The sequence below is a fragment of the Crocodylus siamensis genome, chromosome 7 (assembly GCF_052110815.1).
Source record: "Crocodylus siamensis isolate JL-2025a chromosome 7, ASM5211081v1, whole genome shotgun sequence".
NCBI lineage: Eukaryota > Metazoa > Chordata > Crocodylia > Crocodylidae > Crocodylus > Crocodylus siamensis.
The window spans coordinates 65,128,373-65,146,302 of NC_143401.1; the positions used below are offsets into that span (position 1 = coordinate 65,128,373).

General features: G+C 45.4%; 1 protein-coding gene across 3 annotated transcripts in view; it reads right to left on the reverse strand.

The window, feature by feature from the left end:
- Window positions 1–911: 911 nt before the first annotated feature.
- Window positions 912–17,930, reverse strand: part of SLC16A12 (solute carrier family 16 member 12) — a 79,483-nt gene continuing 62,464 nt past the window's right edge. For all 3 annotated transcript variants that reach the window (XM_090058213.1, XM_090058214.1, XM_090058215.1), the window contains 3 exons: window positions 13,830–14,421; window positions 12,397–12,656; window positions 912–2,692 (listed from right to left, as the gene is read on the reverse strand). In XM_090058213.1, the coding sequence (XP_089914339.1) occupies window positions 2,430–2,692; window positions 12,397–12,656; window positions 13,830–14,421 (1,115 nt within the window). In that variant the 3' untranslated portion in view covers window positions 912–2,429. The remainder of the gene's footprint in view (window positions 2,693–12,396; window positions 12,657–13,829; window positions 14,422–17,930) is intronic.

The following is a 17,930-nucleotide window of genomic DNA, read 5'->3' on the forward strand; positions in this document are numbered from 1 at the left end:
TTACCGTAGTGACATGCTATGTTGCCCTAGTGTATCACTACGGTGACACAGTGTTGGGCACAAACTGTGATGCTGACAATGCATCACTATAGCAACAAGCTACCTCATGATAGTGTGATGGTATGGTGACGTAGCTGCTAAAAATAATCATGCACTGGCCAGGATGGCGCAGTAATGGCTGTTACTGCCCAGTCATTTAGTACTTCCTAAAGCAAGAACTAAATGATGGCGCAGTAACAACTGTGCCATTGGGGGGCACATGTAGATGCACCCAGTGTGCAGATTCTATCTCCCCCATCTGGGCATTTGCAAAGATTGCAGCTTTTGATGAAGTGCTGTGCTGTTTGTGGGACACCAAGACGGTCATCATGTGATGTGTAATTTTGAAGCATCCCTATCCAGATCTCAGTCTTTTCAGCTTGACTCACACTTCTCTGTCAAGGTTGTACCCAATGGGGGACTCATTTGTGTTGGTATAATACGCTGGAGATGTTATCACAGTAGCATCCCAACAGCAACTGCCAACTTTGCTGGGGCCTGCTCTTATGCCACGGCCCTACAGCTCAGCCCCAATCAGAGATATCTTGATTTCCTCTGCAGTCACCTGCAGGCTGCCACTCATTCTGCTCCAGCTCTCAAAGTGGCAGGCACCTGCTCCAGCCCTTAATGCACACTGCCACAGTTACCTTTAAGCAGACATTCCTCAGCTGCCTGTGAGCACTGATCCCCGCATTTCCTTAGTGGTTGCTGTTTTTACAAGGAGAGATTTGCCATCTTTGTATTTACGATACTTTCTGTCTGACCTTTGAGAAATGAAATCAAACTGTGCCTCAATAATTTATACTAAAATGGGAATGAAAAATAGATCTGGCTGCCAAACATATATTCATAAAAACTGTCCAAAACTGGTGTAGTGCCCCAAAGCTGTATCTTTTTATTTGTTACTTTTGTTTTAAATCATAGCTGGCCAACCTACATACCAGAAGTAGTAGAGCCAGCCTCTGTGTGTGGCACATGGCAGATAAGTGAGGGTACAGGCAGCACACTGGCAGATAGGGCAGGAAGCAGAAAGCAGGGCAGCAGGTTGTGCAGGGAGCACAGGGCAAGAAGCAGATCAGGCATGGGGAAGGGATCAGAGTGGCACCCATCTGTAATATCATCAACATTTGGGAAATGTTTAAGTGTACCATTATTTAATTAAGTGTACCATTATTTAATATAGTCCTCAAGGTACTCCTTCAATGGCTTTTATGAAGCCTGCAACTGTATTCCTTTCCCAACACAATGAGCTTCAATCAGCATCCAAGCTCCTGTCCCACACAGCCAACGCACCGACTGAGGATCTGGGCCACTGAGCTTGACAGAGAAGAACCTGTCATTACAATCCTAAGTGCTGATCTGCCTCCAACAGCAGGCTGTGGCTGTTAGTGAGATGGGGAGAGGGAGGTTCCTCAGCTGTCTGTGAGCACTGATCCCCGCATTTCCTTAGTGGTTGCTGTTTTTACAAGGAGAGATTTGCCATCTTTTGGAGTATGCAGGCCACACCTTTCTGCCTCTGCGTCAGATATGCATTCCAGCCTATCAGCATCTGCTTCAGCTGCTTTACATGTACATCTGCACAGTTCCATGCATTACCACACGGGAAAGACAGCCTAAGCCTTCTGATCTTCAAAGCCAGGCTGGTAGGCAGTCACCGACTTCCTCAGACCTTCTCAGACATGAAACAGCAGCACAAGATATTGTCTGAAAGAGCTTGGCTGGAACGTTATCCCTCAGAAATTGAGGCTCCAGGGAACTTTCATATTGGTGTTGGCAACATTTGATCAGCAGATTTGGGGAGAAAGTCATGAGAACTGTATTTCATATAAAAACACATTCGAGTTACACAGAAAATTTAGGCACTGTGTAAATTAAAGCTGCTTCAGAGACTTATAATATATACCAAATAGAATACCATTTTCCAGCAGTTTCCTACAATGACAGTGACTATTGTAGCAGTTGTTTTCAAAGAGTTTGACAATTGCTGATAAATTTCAAACTTTTTTAAACTAGTCCCCTGATGAACACTGAAAAGCATATTTCATAGGCACTGTTTTAAAAATTGTTTCACCATCAATTCTATCATTCAGTTTTGCTTCTTGACTGTCATATAAATTACCTCTGATTATGATCAATTACCTGAGTAGTTCATTTTTGTTATCTGTGGAGCCAGCATTATGGAATTAGAAATCATCCTATAGACACTGTAAATGGAGAGCTTTCCTTGGTTTTATTTGACTATTTTTATACTACTAAAATATGACAGAATCTGGTTGACAGATGACTTATTTCTTTTGTTTTACTGGGAAATATGTTTTCGATGGAGATGTTTCCAATACATGCAGCCACTAGTCATAGCAGTGTTTTCTATAGAAACTTGATGATACCTGTCATCTATTGCAGTAGCTGTTTGTGTCAATGGCCAACATTTCCACATCCTTTTGGTCTAATTCACCTGCTACAGAATAAGCTATCGTTCCATTTGTCCAAATTTGCTGCTTGGTATTAGCATCTTTGACAAGTGACCTCAAGTGTGTTCTTTTGATTTTCTTTGCTAGTCTTGCAAAGCATAGTAGTATTGAACTGAATATCATGGAAAATCCACAGAGAAGGAATGATGCAGTGTAGCTGCCAGTTGTATCCACCAGCCAACCTATTGGAAAACAAACAATCTTTATTAGAGTACACCAGGAATCTGATAGTTTACAAACCCTTCTTCAACATCAGTACTGTAGTTTTTTCAATATGATTCACTTATAATCCTACATAGCTGCTACACTGGATATACATTTTCCTGGGTGCATACATCTACAGGAGACGAAGACAAATACAGACAACCCCTGCTTAATATCACTTAGTGATATTTTAGTATAACACTCATTTTAAATTGATACCCAATAGTGCTCAGCGAGTTTTGTTATAACGCTTGTGGTCGCCATCTTGGGTCATTAAAAACAATTGTGGTTGCCATCTTGGGTTGTCAAATAGTTTCAGTTTCGCTTAAGGCTTGTTTCACTTAACACTTAGTTTTTCAGGAACAAATTAAGAGCACTAAGCAAGGGTTGCCTGTACTTTACACCAGAGATAGTCAACCTGTGGCATGCATGCCACAAGTGTCACAGGAAGACTCTGCTGAGAATACAGCAGACTGTTAGACTATGTTTTAGAATATGTTATATCTATGCTATGGTTATGCTTATGCTAAGCTGCTATTTTAAACATACTTCCATTTTGTAGAAAAAGAAGCAATCGGGGCAGGGGTGAATGTGTGCTGTGGGTGTATGATTGAAAGTTGGATGATTGTAACAGGTATTACACAGACCACTATGAAATATTTAGAGTAAACAGAGATAACCATCAGAATGAAGTGGTCTGAGAATGTGGAGATGATACGAATAAGAACTGAAAAACAGACTGGAATGTAAAAACAATATCTAACCAGTAAGAGAGTCCAAAAGATAAGCTCAAATGAAAAATTGAGTGGTGATTGGTAAAGGAGTCTCCAGGCATCGATCGAAGCCTGCCCCATAAAGATAAAAGGGCAGTGAAGGCCAAGCCCAGATGAACATCTTAACCAGCAACACCAGCCTAACCGCACTTTGAGAGAATTGCAACCGGTACCCCTCTCGACTGAACGTCACCTTGAAGAAGCCTGCAACTGGCCACTGCAGTGTAACTCCAAGTTCCATGGACAGGAGACGTAATGAGAATGGTGTTAATGGAGTATATGATATGAATGAGTATGAGTTAAACTTATATAAACTGCTAAGTTTGCCTCAGTTATCCATATGTTATGCAACAAACCTTGGTTTTCCGAACCTGTGTGTTGGTCATTTATCCAACAAGACCAGGGAGGGGACAGGCAGCACAGCAGCAGATAGGGCAAGAAGTAGAAAACAGAGCAGCAGATTGGACAGGGAGCACATAACAGGAAGTGGAAAGTAAAGCCACAGAACAGGCAGGAAGCACAGGACAAGAAGCAGGCAGCAGGGGAAGGGATCAGACTGTCCCTCAGGGAGGGTGTGGAGCTAATTTGTGGCATGCCTACCAAAAAGACTGACTTTACTCTTTTCACAATAATTTCATTCATCACAATTCATCGCATTCAGGCCCCCGCTCCGGCGAGAGAGACACGGGCAGAAGTCCACTGCACCCCTGTGAGCCCAGAACCCCCCAAGAGGACCACAGGACTCCCGATGAGCCCCTACCTACCCGGAGGTAAGCAGAGGTCCCTGTGGGAGGGACATAGCCCAGCTGCAGGACAGCTGAATGGAGCCGAGGAAGGTCACTCCCCCTGCCCCGCTCCTACTTCACCCAGCCCCCGAGGGAACCAAGTGACCAGAGCCCTTTGAACAGGACACACAAACAGGCGTGCTTCTGGGCCTGGTGCATGAGTTTAGTGTGGGAGTTTGTGCAGGAGGGTGAACGGAAGAGCCTGAGGCCCTGCCAGTGAGCCCTAAGGAAGCTAGTCACAGCAGTAGCTGGATGGACTACTGCGGCACAGTGCGGATGGACACGCGCTGCACCCCGAGGGTCCCCTCAGAGTCTGAGGCCTCCCCCTTTGGCACCTCAGAGGTCTCCACCCAGACGAAACCCATGGTTCTGGTCTCGACACAGATGGTGCCTGTGGCTCTTGGCTGTAGGGGCTGCCTGGCATGTTTCCGGGCACATGGGACTGGGAGCATGGCCACCTTCCTTTGTGAGGTTTCCTCCACTTGGGAGTTTCTGGGGCACCAGATAGAGGAGCTCCAGGCCGCAGTTCAGAGACTGTGTGCCATCAGGGATGGCGAGCAGGAGATAGACTCCTACTGCCAGGCCCTTCACACCCTGGAGGTGGAGAGTAGACCAAGGTCAACTTCCAGGACAAAGGAGGACTCGAGAATCTCCCATACCGTCCAGCCAGGGGGTTGGACCAAGGTGGTCAACGGCTCCAAGGCGTGCTGCACCAGGGTCCGCTCCCCTCTGGAGCTTTGCAAGAAGTACGAACCTTTTGCAGCCCAAGTTGAGTCTGCAGAGCTGCCAGCTCCTGCAGGCAATGCAGGCTCAGCCACAGCTACCATCCCTGCTCTCCCTAAGGCTAGTCATAGAGTGGTCATCATGGGAGACTTCCTCCTGAGGGGGACTGAGGATGTGATCTGCTGCCCCTTAGCCTGGGAGGTCTGCTGCTTCCCGGGAGCCCGTATCCAGAACATAGCCAAGAGGATCCCAAAACTCATCTGGCCCACTGACCACTACCCTATGCTCCTTATCCATGTGGGCACAAATGCCATGGCTCAGAGCAATCCCAGCCGGGTCATGAGATACTACAGGGCTTTGGGAGCGGGGCTTAAGGGGTTGGGGACACTGGTGGTGTTTTCCTCGATCCTCATATTTTCAGGCTATGAGCTGAGGAGGGAGAGGAGGATCAAGGTAGTTAACCAAAGACTGCAGCACTGGTGTCATTGTGAAGCCTTTGGCTTACATGATCACAGTTCTCACTTTGGTGAGAGAGGCAGTGGTCTGCTGGGAAGAGATAGCCTCTACCTCACTGCACTGGGGAGGAGGCTCTTTTCAGCCAGACTGGATGACCTGCTCAACTGGCCTTTAAACTAAGCCCACCAGGGGATGGGGGGACTACCACCACAGCAAGCCCACTGGGCAACTTTTGCAAATCCAGCAACCTAAGACACTCAAGGGAACCAACCTCTACCCCAGCCCTGCAATGATGCATAGCAAAGACAAGGGCCTCCAATGGAACACTTATGTGCCTGTACACCAATGCCAGGAGCTTGGGGAATAAACAGGAAGAACCAGTCCTCCTGCTAAACAAGAATGGCTATGATTTTATAGGAGACCTGGTGGGATTCCACCTATGACTGGGCCACAAGTATAGATGGCTATATTTCGTACAGGAGAGACTGTGTAGACAAAGGGGGCGTGCGGGGGGGAGCTCTCTATGCCAAGGAAAGCTACACATCCCTGCAAGCCAACACTGGCACCCAGGGTGGACAACTGGAGACTCTCTGGGTTAAAATCCATAGTGAACATGGCACAAGGGACACAATAGTGGGAGTCTACTACAGACCTCCTAGCCAGGATCAAGAGCTTGACCATAAATTAGCCAAGGAACTGCATGCTCCTGGTGCATGGTTGTCATGGGATACTTCAGCTACCCAGACATCTCGTGGGAAGAGCACTCGGCCAAATAGGAATGGTTGCAAAGCTTCCTCATTTACATGGATGAGCTCTATCTGACTCAAGAAGTCTATGGACCAATGAGAGACAAAGTGCTGCTCGACCTGGTACTGGCAATGGGGGATGACTTAATCAGTGACCTAACAATTGAAGGGAAGCTGGGAGATAGTGACCATGAGCTGATCACTTTCACCATCCGCCGTAAAGCTGGCAAGTCAGTCAGCAATACAGAAGTCCTCGACTTCAGGAAAGCTGACTTTGACAAGCTCAGAAAGCTTGTTGGTAAGGCCCTAAGGGACCACAGTCTGAAGGGGAGGGGAATTCAGAATGAGTGGTTGCTCCTCAAGGGAGAAATCCTGGAAGCACAAGCAATGTCTATCCCATCTTGGAGGAAAGGCAGCAAAAGGGCACAGCGGTCCCCTTGGCTCTGCAGGGAACTTGTGGACCTCGTGCATCTAAAAAGAAGAACCTATAAAGGATGGAAGACTGGATCCACCTTGAAGGAGGAGCATTCTGCACTGGTCCGGACTTGTAGGGAGCAAACCAGGAAAGCCAAGGCTGCGACTAAACTCCAACTGGCTACATGTATCAAAGACAATAAAAAGTCCTTTTCTCAATATGTGGGGAGCCAGAGAGAAAGCAAGGGTAATACTGGACCCCTGCTAAGCCATATGGGACAACTGACAACCAACACCCAGGAAAAAGCCAACTTGCTTAATGGGTATTTTCCGTCAGTTTTTCACTAACCCCAAGGGACGGCCCTGCTCAATACGGTATGGGACGGCCAGGGGGAGGGAGAAATGTTACCCTTCATCAATGCAAACCATGTGAAAGAACACCTTGAGACACTGGACACCTTCAAGTCATCTGGCCCTGACAATTTACTCTCCAGGGTACTTAAGGCAAGCATCATAGCTGGCAAGCATTATAGCTCAGCCACTGGCATGGATCTTCAAGAACTCATGGCACTCAGGCGAAGTGCCCAAAGACTGGAAGAAGGCCAATGTGGTGCCTATCTTCAAGAAAGGGAGGAAAGTAGATCCGGCAAACTACAGGCCCATCAGCCTGACCTCTATTCTGGAGAAGATCTTGGAAAAAAATTATCAAAGAGATCATTCTTGACAAATTGGCTGATGGCAACATCCTGAGGGATAGCCAGCACAGGTTTGTTGCAGGTAGGTCTTGCCTGACCAATCTCATCTCCTTCTATGACCGGGTGACATATCACCTGGACAAGGGAGAAGAGATTGACGTCATATATCTTGACTTAAAAAAAACCTTCCATTTGGTATCCCATGATCATTTCATAGAAAAATTGGCCAACTGCAGCCTCGGCTACATTACAGTCCAATGGCTGGGGAACTGACTCTAAGGTCAGACCCAGAGAGTGGTAGTCAATGTAAGTAAATCATCGTGGTGTGCCGTGACCAGTGGGGTCCCCCAAAGTTCTGGCCTTGGGCCTATACTCTTTAACATCTTTATTAATGTTCTGGACATTGGTGTCAGAAGCAGACTGGCCAAGTTCGCCGATGACACCAAACTTTGGGGTAAAGTATCCAAACCTGAGGACAAGATGGTGATCCAGGCCAACTGTGACAGGCTCAGAAAATTGGCGGACAAAAACCTGATGGCATTCAACACTGAAAAATGCAAGGTACTCCACCTTGGGAAGAAAAATCCACAGCATGCTTATAGGCTCGGCAGTGCTACGCTGGTTAGCCCCACGACCGAAAGAGACTTGGGGATCATGATTGACCAGAAGATAAATATGAACCACCAATGCAATGTTGCAGCTGGTAAAGCGAGTAAAACTCTGACTTGCACCCACAGATGCTTCTCAAGCAAATCCCAGGATTTCATCCTCCCACTGTACTTTGCCTTGGTGAGGCCGCAGCTGGAGTACTGCATCCAATTTTGGGCTCCACAATTCAAGAAGAATGTGAAGAAGCTTGAGAGAATCCAGAGGAGACCTGCATGATCAAAGGGCAGGAGAACAGGCCTTATGATGAGAGGCTAAGAGCTATGGGACTCTTCAGCCTGGAAAAGCACAAGCTCAGAGAGGACCGGGTGGCTGCCTATAAGTACATAAGGGGTGTACATCAGAATCTGGGGGAACACATGTTCACCAGAGCGCCCCAAGGGGTCACAAGGTCAAATGGTCACAAACTCCTCCAAAACCGTTTCAGTCTGGACATAAGGAAGAACTTCTTTACTATCCGAGCCCCCAAGACTTGGACCAGACTGCCGCCAGAGGTGGTGCAAGCATCTACTCTGGACTCCTTTAAGAGACATTTGGATGCTTATCTTGCTGGGATCCTTTGAACCCAGCTGACTTCTTGCCCCTTGGGCAGGGGGCTGGACTCGATGATCTCCTGCGGTCCCTTCCAGCCCTAATGTCTATGAAATCTATGAAACAAATGGACACTGTAGTTTTCCCTGAAAAGAGAGATTAGTCTACCCCCGAAATAAGCAGGACACTATTGCCCTAGTCACTACTTTTTATTTCAAGCTAGTTAGTTAAATAAAACAGTCAGGAGAGTCCAGCTATTAGTGAGGAAGGAAGTTTAAGAACTAGAATAGAATAGTGCAACCCCCACTAAAGCATACAAATGGCAACCCCCCAGCTTAATCCCAAACACATTTCTGAAAAGGACAGGCAAAGCTCTCTGCTCCCTTAAAGCCTATTAAAGAACCTCCTTTGATTAAAACTTAAAGGGTTATTGAATTTCACAACAGATGATCTTTCCCCCACTTTTAATTCTAATGCTGCAGTACAAGAAACAATAAAACAACAGTGCACAGCACAGTTTCATTTATACCCTGGATTTTCAGTTTGTTTTTATTGTTCAGAATTCAACTTATTAAAATAGGTTTTATATGGGACCAAGGGTGCATAGGCTAGGTGTTGGCTTTCTGATCAAGAGTGAATTTCATCGGAATTCAAGCGCTAATTTGTTTGCTTTCCTTTCTCTTACCTGTTAGTCAGAACTAAGGCTCTGCATTTTAAAGAGAATTAAAAAGGAAACCACAATCAAGTTCATGGAGACCTTTTTCCTCACCAACACAATGCAGATACTCAAGAGAGATTATCTTGATCACTCACAAGGGAAGACAATACCAAATATGGAAAACATCACAAATATATGCAAACTGAAAAACAAAGCTACCTACAGGTTTCCTATATTTTCTTTTGGCACTGTAACCCCATAACCAACATTCATGGGGAAGGTTCCCCCAGATCCTGATGAGCATCCCTGATAAACTTATAGGTGGCCATCAGATCACCCCTGAGCCTGCGCTTTTCCAGGCTGAATAGCCCCATTGCTCTCAGCCTCTCATCATAAGGTCTGTTTTCCTGACCTCTGATCATGCGCGTGGCTCTCTTCTGCACCCTCTCAAGCTTCTCCACATCCTTTTTGAATTGCGGAGCCCAAAACTGGACACAGTACTCCAGCTGCGGCCTCACCAAGGCCGAGTACAGAGGGAAACTGACGTCTTGGGATCTGCTTGAGAAGCATCTACGGATGCAAGCCAGTGTTTTGCTCGCTTTACTAGCTTCAGCATCACACTGAAGGCTCATGTTCATCTTGTGGTCGACCATGACCCCCAAGTCCCTTTCATCTGTAGTGCTAACCAATGTAGCACTACCAAGCCTATAAGCATGGTGCAGGTTTTTCCTCCCAAAATGGAGAACCTTGCATTTTTCAGTGCTGAACACCATCAGGTTCTCATCCGCCCATTCCATGAGTCTGTCCAGATCCATCTGGATCACCCTCCTAGCCTCAGGTTTGGATGCTTTACCCCAGAGTTCGGTGTCATCGGCAAACTTGGCCAGTCCACTTCTGACACCAATGTCCACATCATTGATGAAGATGTTAAACAGTATAGGCCCTAGGACAGAGCCTTGTGGGACCCCACTGGTCACAGCACACCAAGACAATTGACTACCATCAACCACCACCCTCTGGGTCCTACCACGGAGCCAGTTCCCCAGCCAATGGATCGTGGTGATGTCAAGGCCGCAGTTAGCCAGTTTAGCCAAGAGGTAATCATGGGATACCAGATCGAAGGATTTTTTGAAGTCAAGGTATACTACGTCAATCTCTTCCCTGTTGTTCAGGTGATAAGTCACCTGGTTATAAAAGGAAATGAGATTGGTCAAGCAAGACCTACCTGCAACAAACGCATGCTGGGTATCCCTCAGGATATTGCCTTCAGCTAGTCTGTTAAGGATGGCCTCCTTGATAATCTTTTCCAAGACTTTCCCCAGGATAGAGGTCAGGCTGATAGGCCTGTAGTTTGCTGGATCTATTTTCCTCCCTTTCTTGAAGATAGGCATGACATTGGCCCTCTTGCAATCATCAGGCACTTCAGCAGAGTGCCAAGAACTCTCAAAGATGCATGCCGGGGCTGAGCTATGACGCTATAGATTGACTTGGTGAAGGCAGAGCAGGTGCTCTAGCCAACAGCATACAAGTAACAATGTGCCAACCATGGGTGACTGGTGCCACCTTGGGGGGTGCAGGGCACGTGCCCCCCCTCGCTCCCCTCCCAGTGACCAGTCAATGACTGGCAGGGGCCAGGTCTCCAACTGGGTGGGAGGGCAGGATCCTCCTGCGGCCAATCTCATCAACCGGGAAGTGGCCACGCTGTTCCTGGAAGCAGCTGCAGTGCTACGTTCGGCACCCCCACTCCCCAGCCAGTGCTCGCAGGCGGGGTACCGGCACTCCTACCTGCCCTCCCTGCCCATCCCCTAAGCAGGGAGTGTGGCTGGTCAAGGGGTACACCTGCACTCTCACCTGCACGTGCACCCACTACCCATCGCCACTGGTGCCAACATTACCTCCAGCCATAAGCGGATTCAGGATTTTGCAAAAGCGGCTGCACCCTCTGCTTCCAGCCTCCCACTCTAACTTCCCCAGGGTAGGCAGACCACACCACAGGAGAAATAGTCAGGGACCTTTTAAAGTCCTCAATGCAGGTAAGTATTCCACTCTACCTTTCCCTCCTTGCTTAAGAGGCACATCCCCTCCCCCCCACCCGATCCCCTCCTCTCCCATTCCCCACTCCACTACCTACTGCTTTCTTTACTGTCCCAGAGATGAGAGGAGCTCCTGCCCTGCTCCAGCTGAGCTGCATGGAGGCTAGGCTCCTTTCAGGACAGTGGCAGCAACAGTAGGTGGGTTCCCCTTCTCCCACAACACCTGCTCTTGGATCAGCACCCAAGAGGACCAGGTATGGAGCAGGAATCTCCCTGCCTGCTGTAACTGCGGTGTCACTGTTCCAGGTTGAGCCCACCCCTGTGCAACTCAGCTGGAGCAGGACAGGAGTTCCCCTCATCCCAGGACAGTGGGGACAGCAGCAGGCAAAGGAAAGGAAAGGGGAATGGGATAGAAGGGGATGGGGAGTGAAGGGGACATGGCTCTGAGCATGGAAGGGAAGGAAGAGGGGCAATTCTTACCTTCTTCAGGGACTGAACGGAGTCTCTGACTCTTATTCCTGCTGCATAGTCAGAAAAGGAGTTGTGGCTGCTCCACTGCGCCCCTCTGGATCTGCCCCTGCATCCAGCCAACACAGACTTTCCAGTATGAAAGACCAGGTATTTACTTACAGCTGGGTTGACTGAGGGCAGTCTTTGGCATGAGTCCAGAATGAAATTCAAACTCATGCATCTGGACCCACAGCAAGATAGTGCCACTGCTACACCTCTGCTGTGGAGAGCCACTGGGTGGAAAAGGTGTAATGTTAGGAAGTCATCACTCCATGCAATTCCTCCTTTCCTGCTCCATCCCTCCAGCAAAAGACTTCAGTAGGGGAGAACTAAAAGTGCTGGGGTGAGGAGGGATGACCGCTGCATAGATGCCCTAACTCTGTAAGATTCACATCAGGATTTTCTGACTTGTCCTGCTTTGGATTTTCACCTCTGAATAGGTATTTCCATAAATGGGGATAGTTTGGCTGTGTGTAAGTTGGAGAAAGGCAAAATTCTCCACAATTCTATTTTTTAAATTATGTTTTTCATTAATATTGCGATTTCGGTGACATGATGAACAAAGCCGACACAAGAAGAAACCTCTCTATTTTGAGCAGCTCTTACCTAAATATTCAAGGGCTCTGCTTTTGTCAGCAGGAAAATCTAGAGTAACAGCATAAACAGAATTGCAGAGGTGTCTGTGAACTGACCTGCAATGGGTGGACTCAGGAGGTATGGTACTGCATGAAGAAAATACACCACTCCTAGGGCTGATGATAAGGAAGGAGTTCCAACCACATCTGCTGTCACAACAGGAATCAGTGTTACATAGGCTCCATCAAAATACCCAAAGGTAAATGAGAAAGGCACAAGGAGAGGGAAGCTTTGGAGAACAGGTAGGAAGAGACAACAGAGGCCATCCATTCCCACAGCAAAGAGGTAGCAAATATGTCGATACTTCTTCAGACACCTGTGGATTTTAAAACAGGAAGCATAAAGCAATCTTACACACTTTCTCTTTGTTTCCATATATTTCTAGATTGATTACCTTACTCTTTACAAATAATACAGGATTTTGTTGTCTTATAATTTTTTTGTTTTAACCCACCCCCTGCTTCTTCTATACTGCTAAATTTTAATGCCTAGCTTAGCATGCAAAGGTCTCTATCTAGCCACGGAGCAAATAACCTGAACCACATGAGCGCAAACTAACTTCCTGTTCCTTGCTCCTAATTTTGGAGCATGCTGGTAAAAGGAAAGTAGGTTAGTATCTGGCCACATTCAGCTACTTGGTTTCTACACTTTTATCTTTATATGTTGAAGAAAAGGTTCTCAGTATCTTGGAAAATAAGACAAAATACCTACTTCTCTCCTCTTTAGTGGTGTAAATCAGGAAAGATTCAATTGAGGTGAAAGTGGGTTAAATAAGAGGGAACAGAAGCCTACAGTTCACAGCAACTCAAATATCATACATATAAAATAAACATGACAATCAAATTGGCTTTTAGACTTAGATTCCCACCTTCAAGTGATCTTCTGCACCAATGTTATAAATACTGCATAGGTATTTAGAACGAGCTAAAACAGCATGGCTAAACACTCAAAAGTCAGGCAGTGCAAACATTTGGGTTTGCATAACCTTAACTCTGTCCTTTTGTGCATATGCAGTAAAGTGCAGGGCCAAATTGTTGGCTCTGTTCCATTGCTTTTGGGATAGTAGTACAGAGGAACCAGGCTATTATCCTCTCATGATTGGACATACAGGGCAATGCTAATTTACATTATATTTATGGCATTGACCATGGAATGTTTTTCCATGGTGAACCCAGTTCTGGACTCATGATCCCACTTCCAGTCTCAGTCCAACCACTATAATTCAATTTCTGTGATACTAACAACACTAGACATATACGGTTGGGATTCTTGGGTTGGTAACTGCTGCCACAGACCATGATAACTTTTCATTCAAATTTAAAAATATAATTAAAATCTGAGTTAACCTACAGATGGAATCAATGGTAAGTGATAAGCATTTCTAAAAAATGAATGACAGCAACAGAAAAGAAATGCAAGTTGTTTCCAATATCATCAATATAGAAGTTAATATGCATCACACCATCTGCAAACTGATGTCTGTCATTACCTTCTGTCTGTTAGCCATCCAAAGGTGATATTGCCAATGATGTCAATGACACCAAGTATAGACATAAGGAAAGCAGCCTCCTGATGACTTACACCAACACTCAGAGCATACGGCACTAGGTAGACAAAGAGAGGGCTACAACCATATGCCATAAACAAAACAGATACTGCTAGCACCATGAAGTCTGGCATCAGCAAAAAGCTGTACTCCTGCCATGAGCAGTGACATAGACATTCATGGGACCATTCTTTCATTAAAGGTGAACACATGGATATCTGCTTTAAGTCTTGCTTCTGTGCTTTGGAGACATATTCCTGTTTAAGCAATTCAGAAGGGTTTTCATGATCCTCCTTAAGAGTAATAGGCCGCATTAAAGCACCACAGACACAGAGGTTTAAAACAAAACCTCCCAGGATTAGTAATGCTCCACGCCAGGAAAACTGTTCAATTAAGAGCTGGACCACAGGAGCCAGAATGAAGGTACCGATGCCACTCCCTGACATGGCTATCCCATAAGCCAGTGCTTTCCTTTTGTTGAAATATTTGCCCACCATTGCTATGGCTGGAGAATAACAGAGTGCAAATCCAAGCCCTAGAAAAGAAGCAGATTGCATATTATTTAATACTGAAAATATGTAATAGAATACATTACAGTTAACCAAATAACCTACTTCCATCAGCACTAATGAATGGGAGGGCCCTTGCTTACCGCAATTTTACAGGTCAGGAATAAGTGAAAGTGGTAACACCAAATTAAGCAAATGCAGTTGAACCTCAATAATATGTTTCATGCAGAGGCCTGGTGAGGATTGGTGAGCTTTTTGTTTTAGTAAGTGCTCAGGCTATAAAAAGAACGTCAGCAATTATATGTGGTCTAGCTTTTTATCAAGGCAAGACAGTTAAAAAATGAAGACATGCCCCCCCCCAAAACCTCTAGGGACCATGGCATCATGCACACTGTTCTGAAAACCATTGCTCACTGTGGTCTGGTCAATTACAAACACAAATATCTATTTCCTGGGCAGATCTGTTTAATTGCAGATCTCTGAAGAAAAATTTAGGGAGGTACCCTGTCTTGTGAATTGTATGACATGCCACTTTCTTTAACCAGGCAAACAAAGTATATTTTTTAACTGGTTGGAGTATTAGATGAACACCTTGCTGGGGTTGTTTGACCCCAGTACTCTTTCCTGCCATGGCAGGGGGTCGGACTAGATGATCTGTTCAGGTCCCTTCCAACCCTAGAAACTATGAAACTATAAATCCCCTTGAGAAGCCCTCAATCCTATTATTTTGATTTAGATTATGATTGTGATGATTTTCAAATTCACGTCAATAAATGTTTTCTTTAAAAAAAAGAGAAAAAAAAGAAAAAGAAAAAAGAAACAGCATCTCTTGGAGAAAAAATTGATTATAGAATTTCAAGGAGAGAGAACTATCAGATGAAAGTTTGCATTAGTACAGTGTTTCAGCACAGATTTCTGAATCAAAATGTATTCCAGCCTGGGATTTTAGAACAAATTTCATCTTCATATAAAAATAGTCCTCCTTCCCAATGGGTGTGTCTACTCATGTGCATTTACTGTGCAGTAACCAAAATTACTGTGCAATATGGGCATGTGTCTACATATGGTGATTTATGCCGACTTGAGCATAAAGTTGATACTTGCATCATGCTGGTATCAAATTTATACCTGATTAGTTACTGCACAGTAATGCACATGTAGACAATTTAACCAAGTAACACTAGCACAGTAACACTGTGTATGGACTGACTTGGGATTAATTTTAGTCCCAAATCAGTTCACACACAGTGTTAATGCATGTGTAGATGCCAGCCTATTCCCACTTACTGGAGAGTAAATTTAAGTTGGCATAAATACACATGTAGACACACCCAATGTCTATACAGCAGAAAGAGCCAATGTGGGAGATACTCATATTCAACTGTAACAGGCTACCAGTATTAGCTGTCAGTGCTTTATTCTTGCCAACATTAACCTGCTATGCATTAAACCTACTAGGTGGAATGGATTACACTGACACAGGAAGGCAAATTCTCTGTTACCTCACTCAGATATAACAGAGAGGTAGTATAACTAGGATGTGGACAGTAGTCTTGAGCTAGGACCATACAAGGAGCCACACCTGAGTGGGAGACTTGAACTAAATTTTATCTTATTTTACTGATCATATCTTTGTCAATTAAGCCAAATCCAAGTAATGGATGGGAATTTAATCCTGTTCAGTGTATTGACTTTGTTTTAGAACACGAAAAATCCCTAAGCATAAAACAATGTAACATTAATATAATATAATAAAATTATCCAGGTCACAGAGACCTCAGAATTAAAGGTCTGTGAAATGTGTTCATGGTCAACCAAGGAAAAGGATATACACTGCATTTGATCCCTTTAGAAGTGCAAACATTTTATGAATCTGAAAAGACCTTCATTTATATATTACTAAATAATGAAAGAAGCAATGAAGAAAATTAGTCCACTATTATCAGGCATCTGTCTTTTGGCCCTCCACTAGTGGATTATATATATTCTCCTTTCTGGGTATATTCATTATGAGGAAAGGCTGAAAGAATGAGAGTTATTTAATCTGGAGAAGAAAAGATGAAGAAGTCTTCAAATTCCTGAAAGACAATCATAGAGAGGATAGAGATGATTATTCCCTGTGGCCACATGGTACAGGACTAAGAGCAATGGACTCAAGCTGAAGCAAAGGAAATTTATGTTGGATATTAGGGCTGTGCAAAGTTTTGGTTGCTAATTCAGCTGCCGAATCTCTGAATCCAAATTTCATAGATTTCATAGACATCAGGGCTGGAAGGGACTTCAGGAGATCATCGAGTCCAGCCCCCTGCCCAAAGGGCAGGAAGTCAGCTGGGGTCATAGGATCCCAGCGAGATAAGTATCCAATTTACTCTTGAAGGTGTTCAATGTAGATTCAATCAGGAGACCCATTAATCTCTCCAAATTTAATCAGAAGTCTCCAAAATGATTTGGAGGGATTCAACAATTCAGGCATAGACACAGCCTTATATGTACATACCTCAAGGTACCAGGAGCAGCTCGTAAATGCTGAGATGGTGGGGCAGATGGAGCATCCCACGGGAGCATGGGGGTCCCACCCAAGTGCTTGGCAGTGGACTCAGAAGTGGACCAGAAGTACCTCCCCCCCCTTCCAGCTTGGTGACTGGTGCCTCCTGGGACTGGGTGGCACCTGAGGTCCCCCCCTGGCTGATCACTAAGCCTAGAGGGTGTGGGGCAGGGGGTGGGGTGTCTCCTGCACACTCAGAAGTGAACCTGGAAGTGAACTGGAAGTACTTCTGGTCCACTTCCAGGTCCACCGCTGAGCATGTGGGCTTCCCCCCTCCCCAGCCCCCCATGCTCCTGTGGGATGCTGTATCTGCCCCACCATCTCAGCATTCATGAACCACACCCTGTACCTCGAGGTATTTAGAAAAAACATATAAAACTGTCTATGACTGAATCACTGATTCTCTGAATCAGAATCCAATCTTCAGATTCAGCTGAATTGAATCTGAACAGTGATCTGAATCAGCAAATCAAATCACTGTCCCCCGAATTGGACCAAATCCAAATGCGAATCAAATACTGCCTACTTTGCACACCCCTATTGGATATGAGGAAGAAATCTCTGACCATAAGGGTGGTCAAATACTGGAACAGGCTACAAAGAGAAGTCGTGGACACTCAATCTCTTGACATTTTCAAGAGATGGTTAGAGAGATATCTGGCTTGGATGGTTTAGTCAGGGATGATCCTGCCTTGAGCAGGGGGCTAGACTACATGATCTCATGAGATCCCTTCTGGCTCTACTTTCCTATGATCCTATGATCACTTTGGTAAGTCTCACAACTTTTACTGGCTCTGAGTTTGGATATATGCTACTGTTGGTCTTGACTCCCCTCTGGGTTACACATTTGCTTGCTGTGTCAGCATAAGCAACCATTTACTGTGGGTTCATATCTTCATTACTCCCTGCAGACTAAATTCACTACCTGAGGCATGGACTATCTGCAACTTAATTCAGAATACTTTATGGCTTCTCTTCCTCAGTATTTAT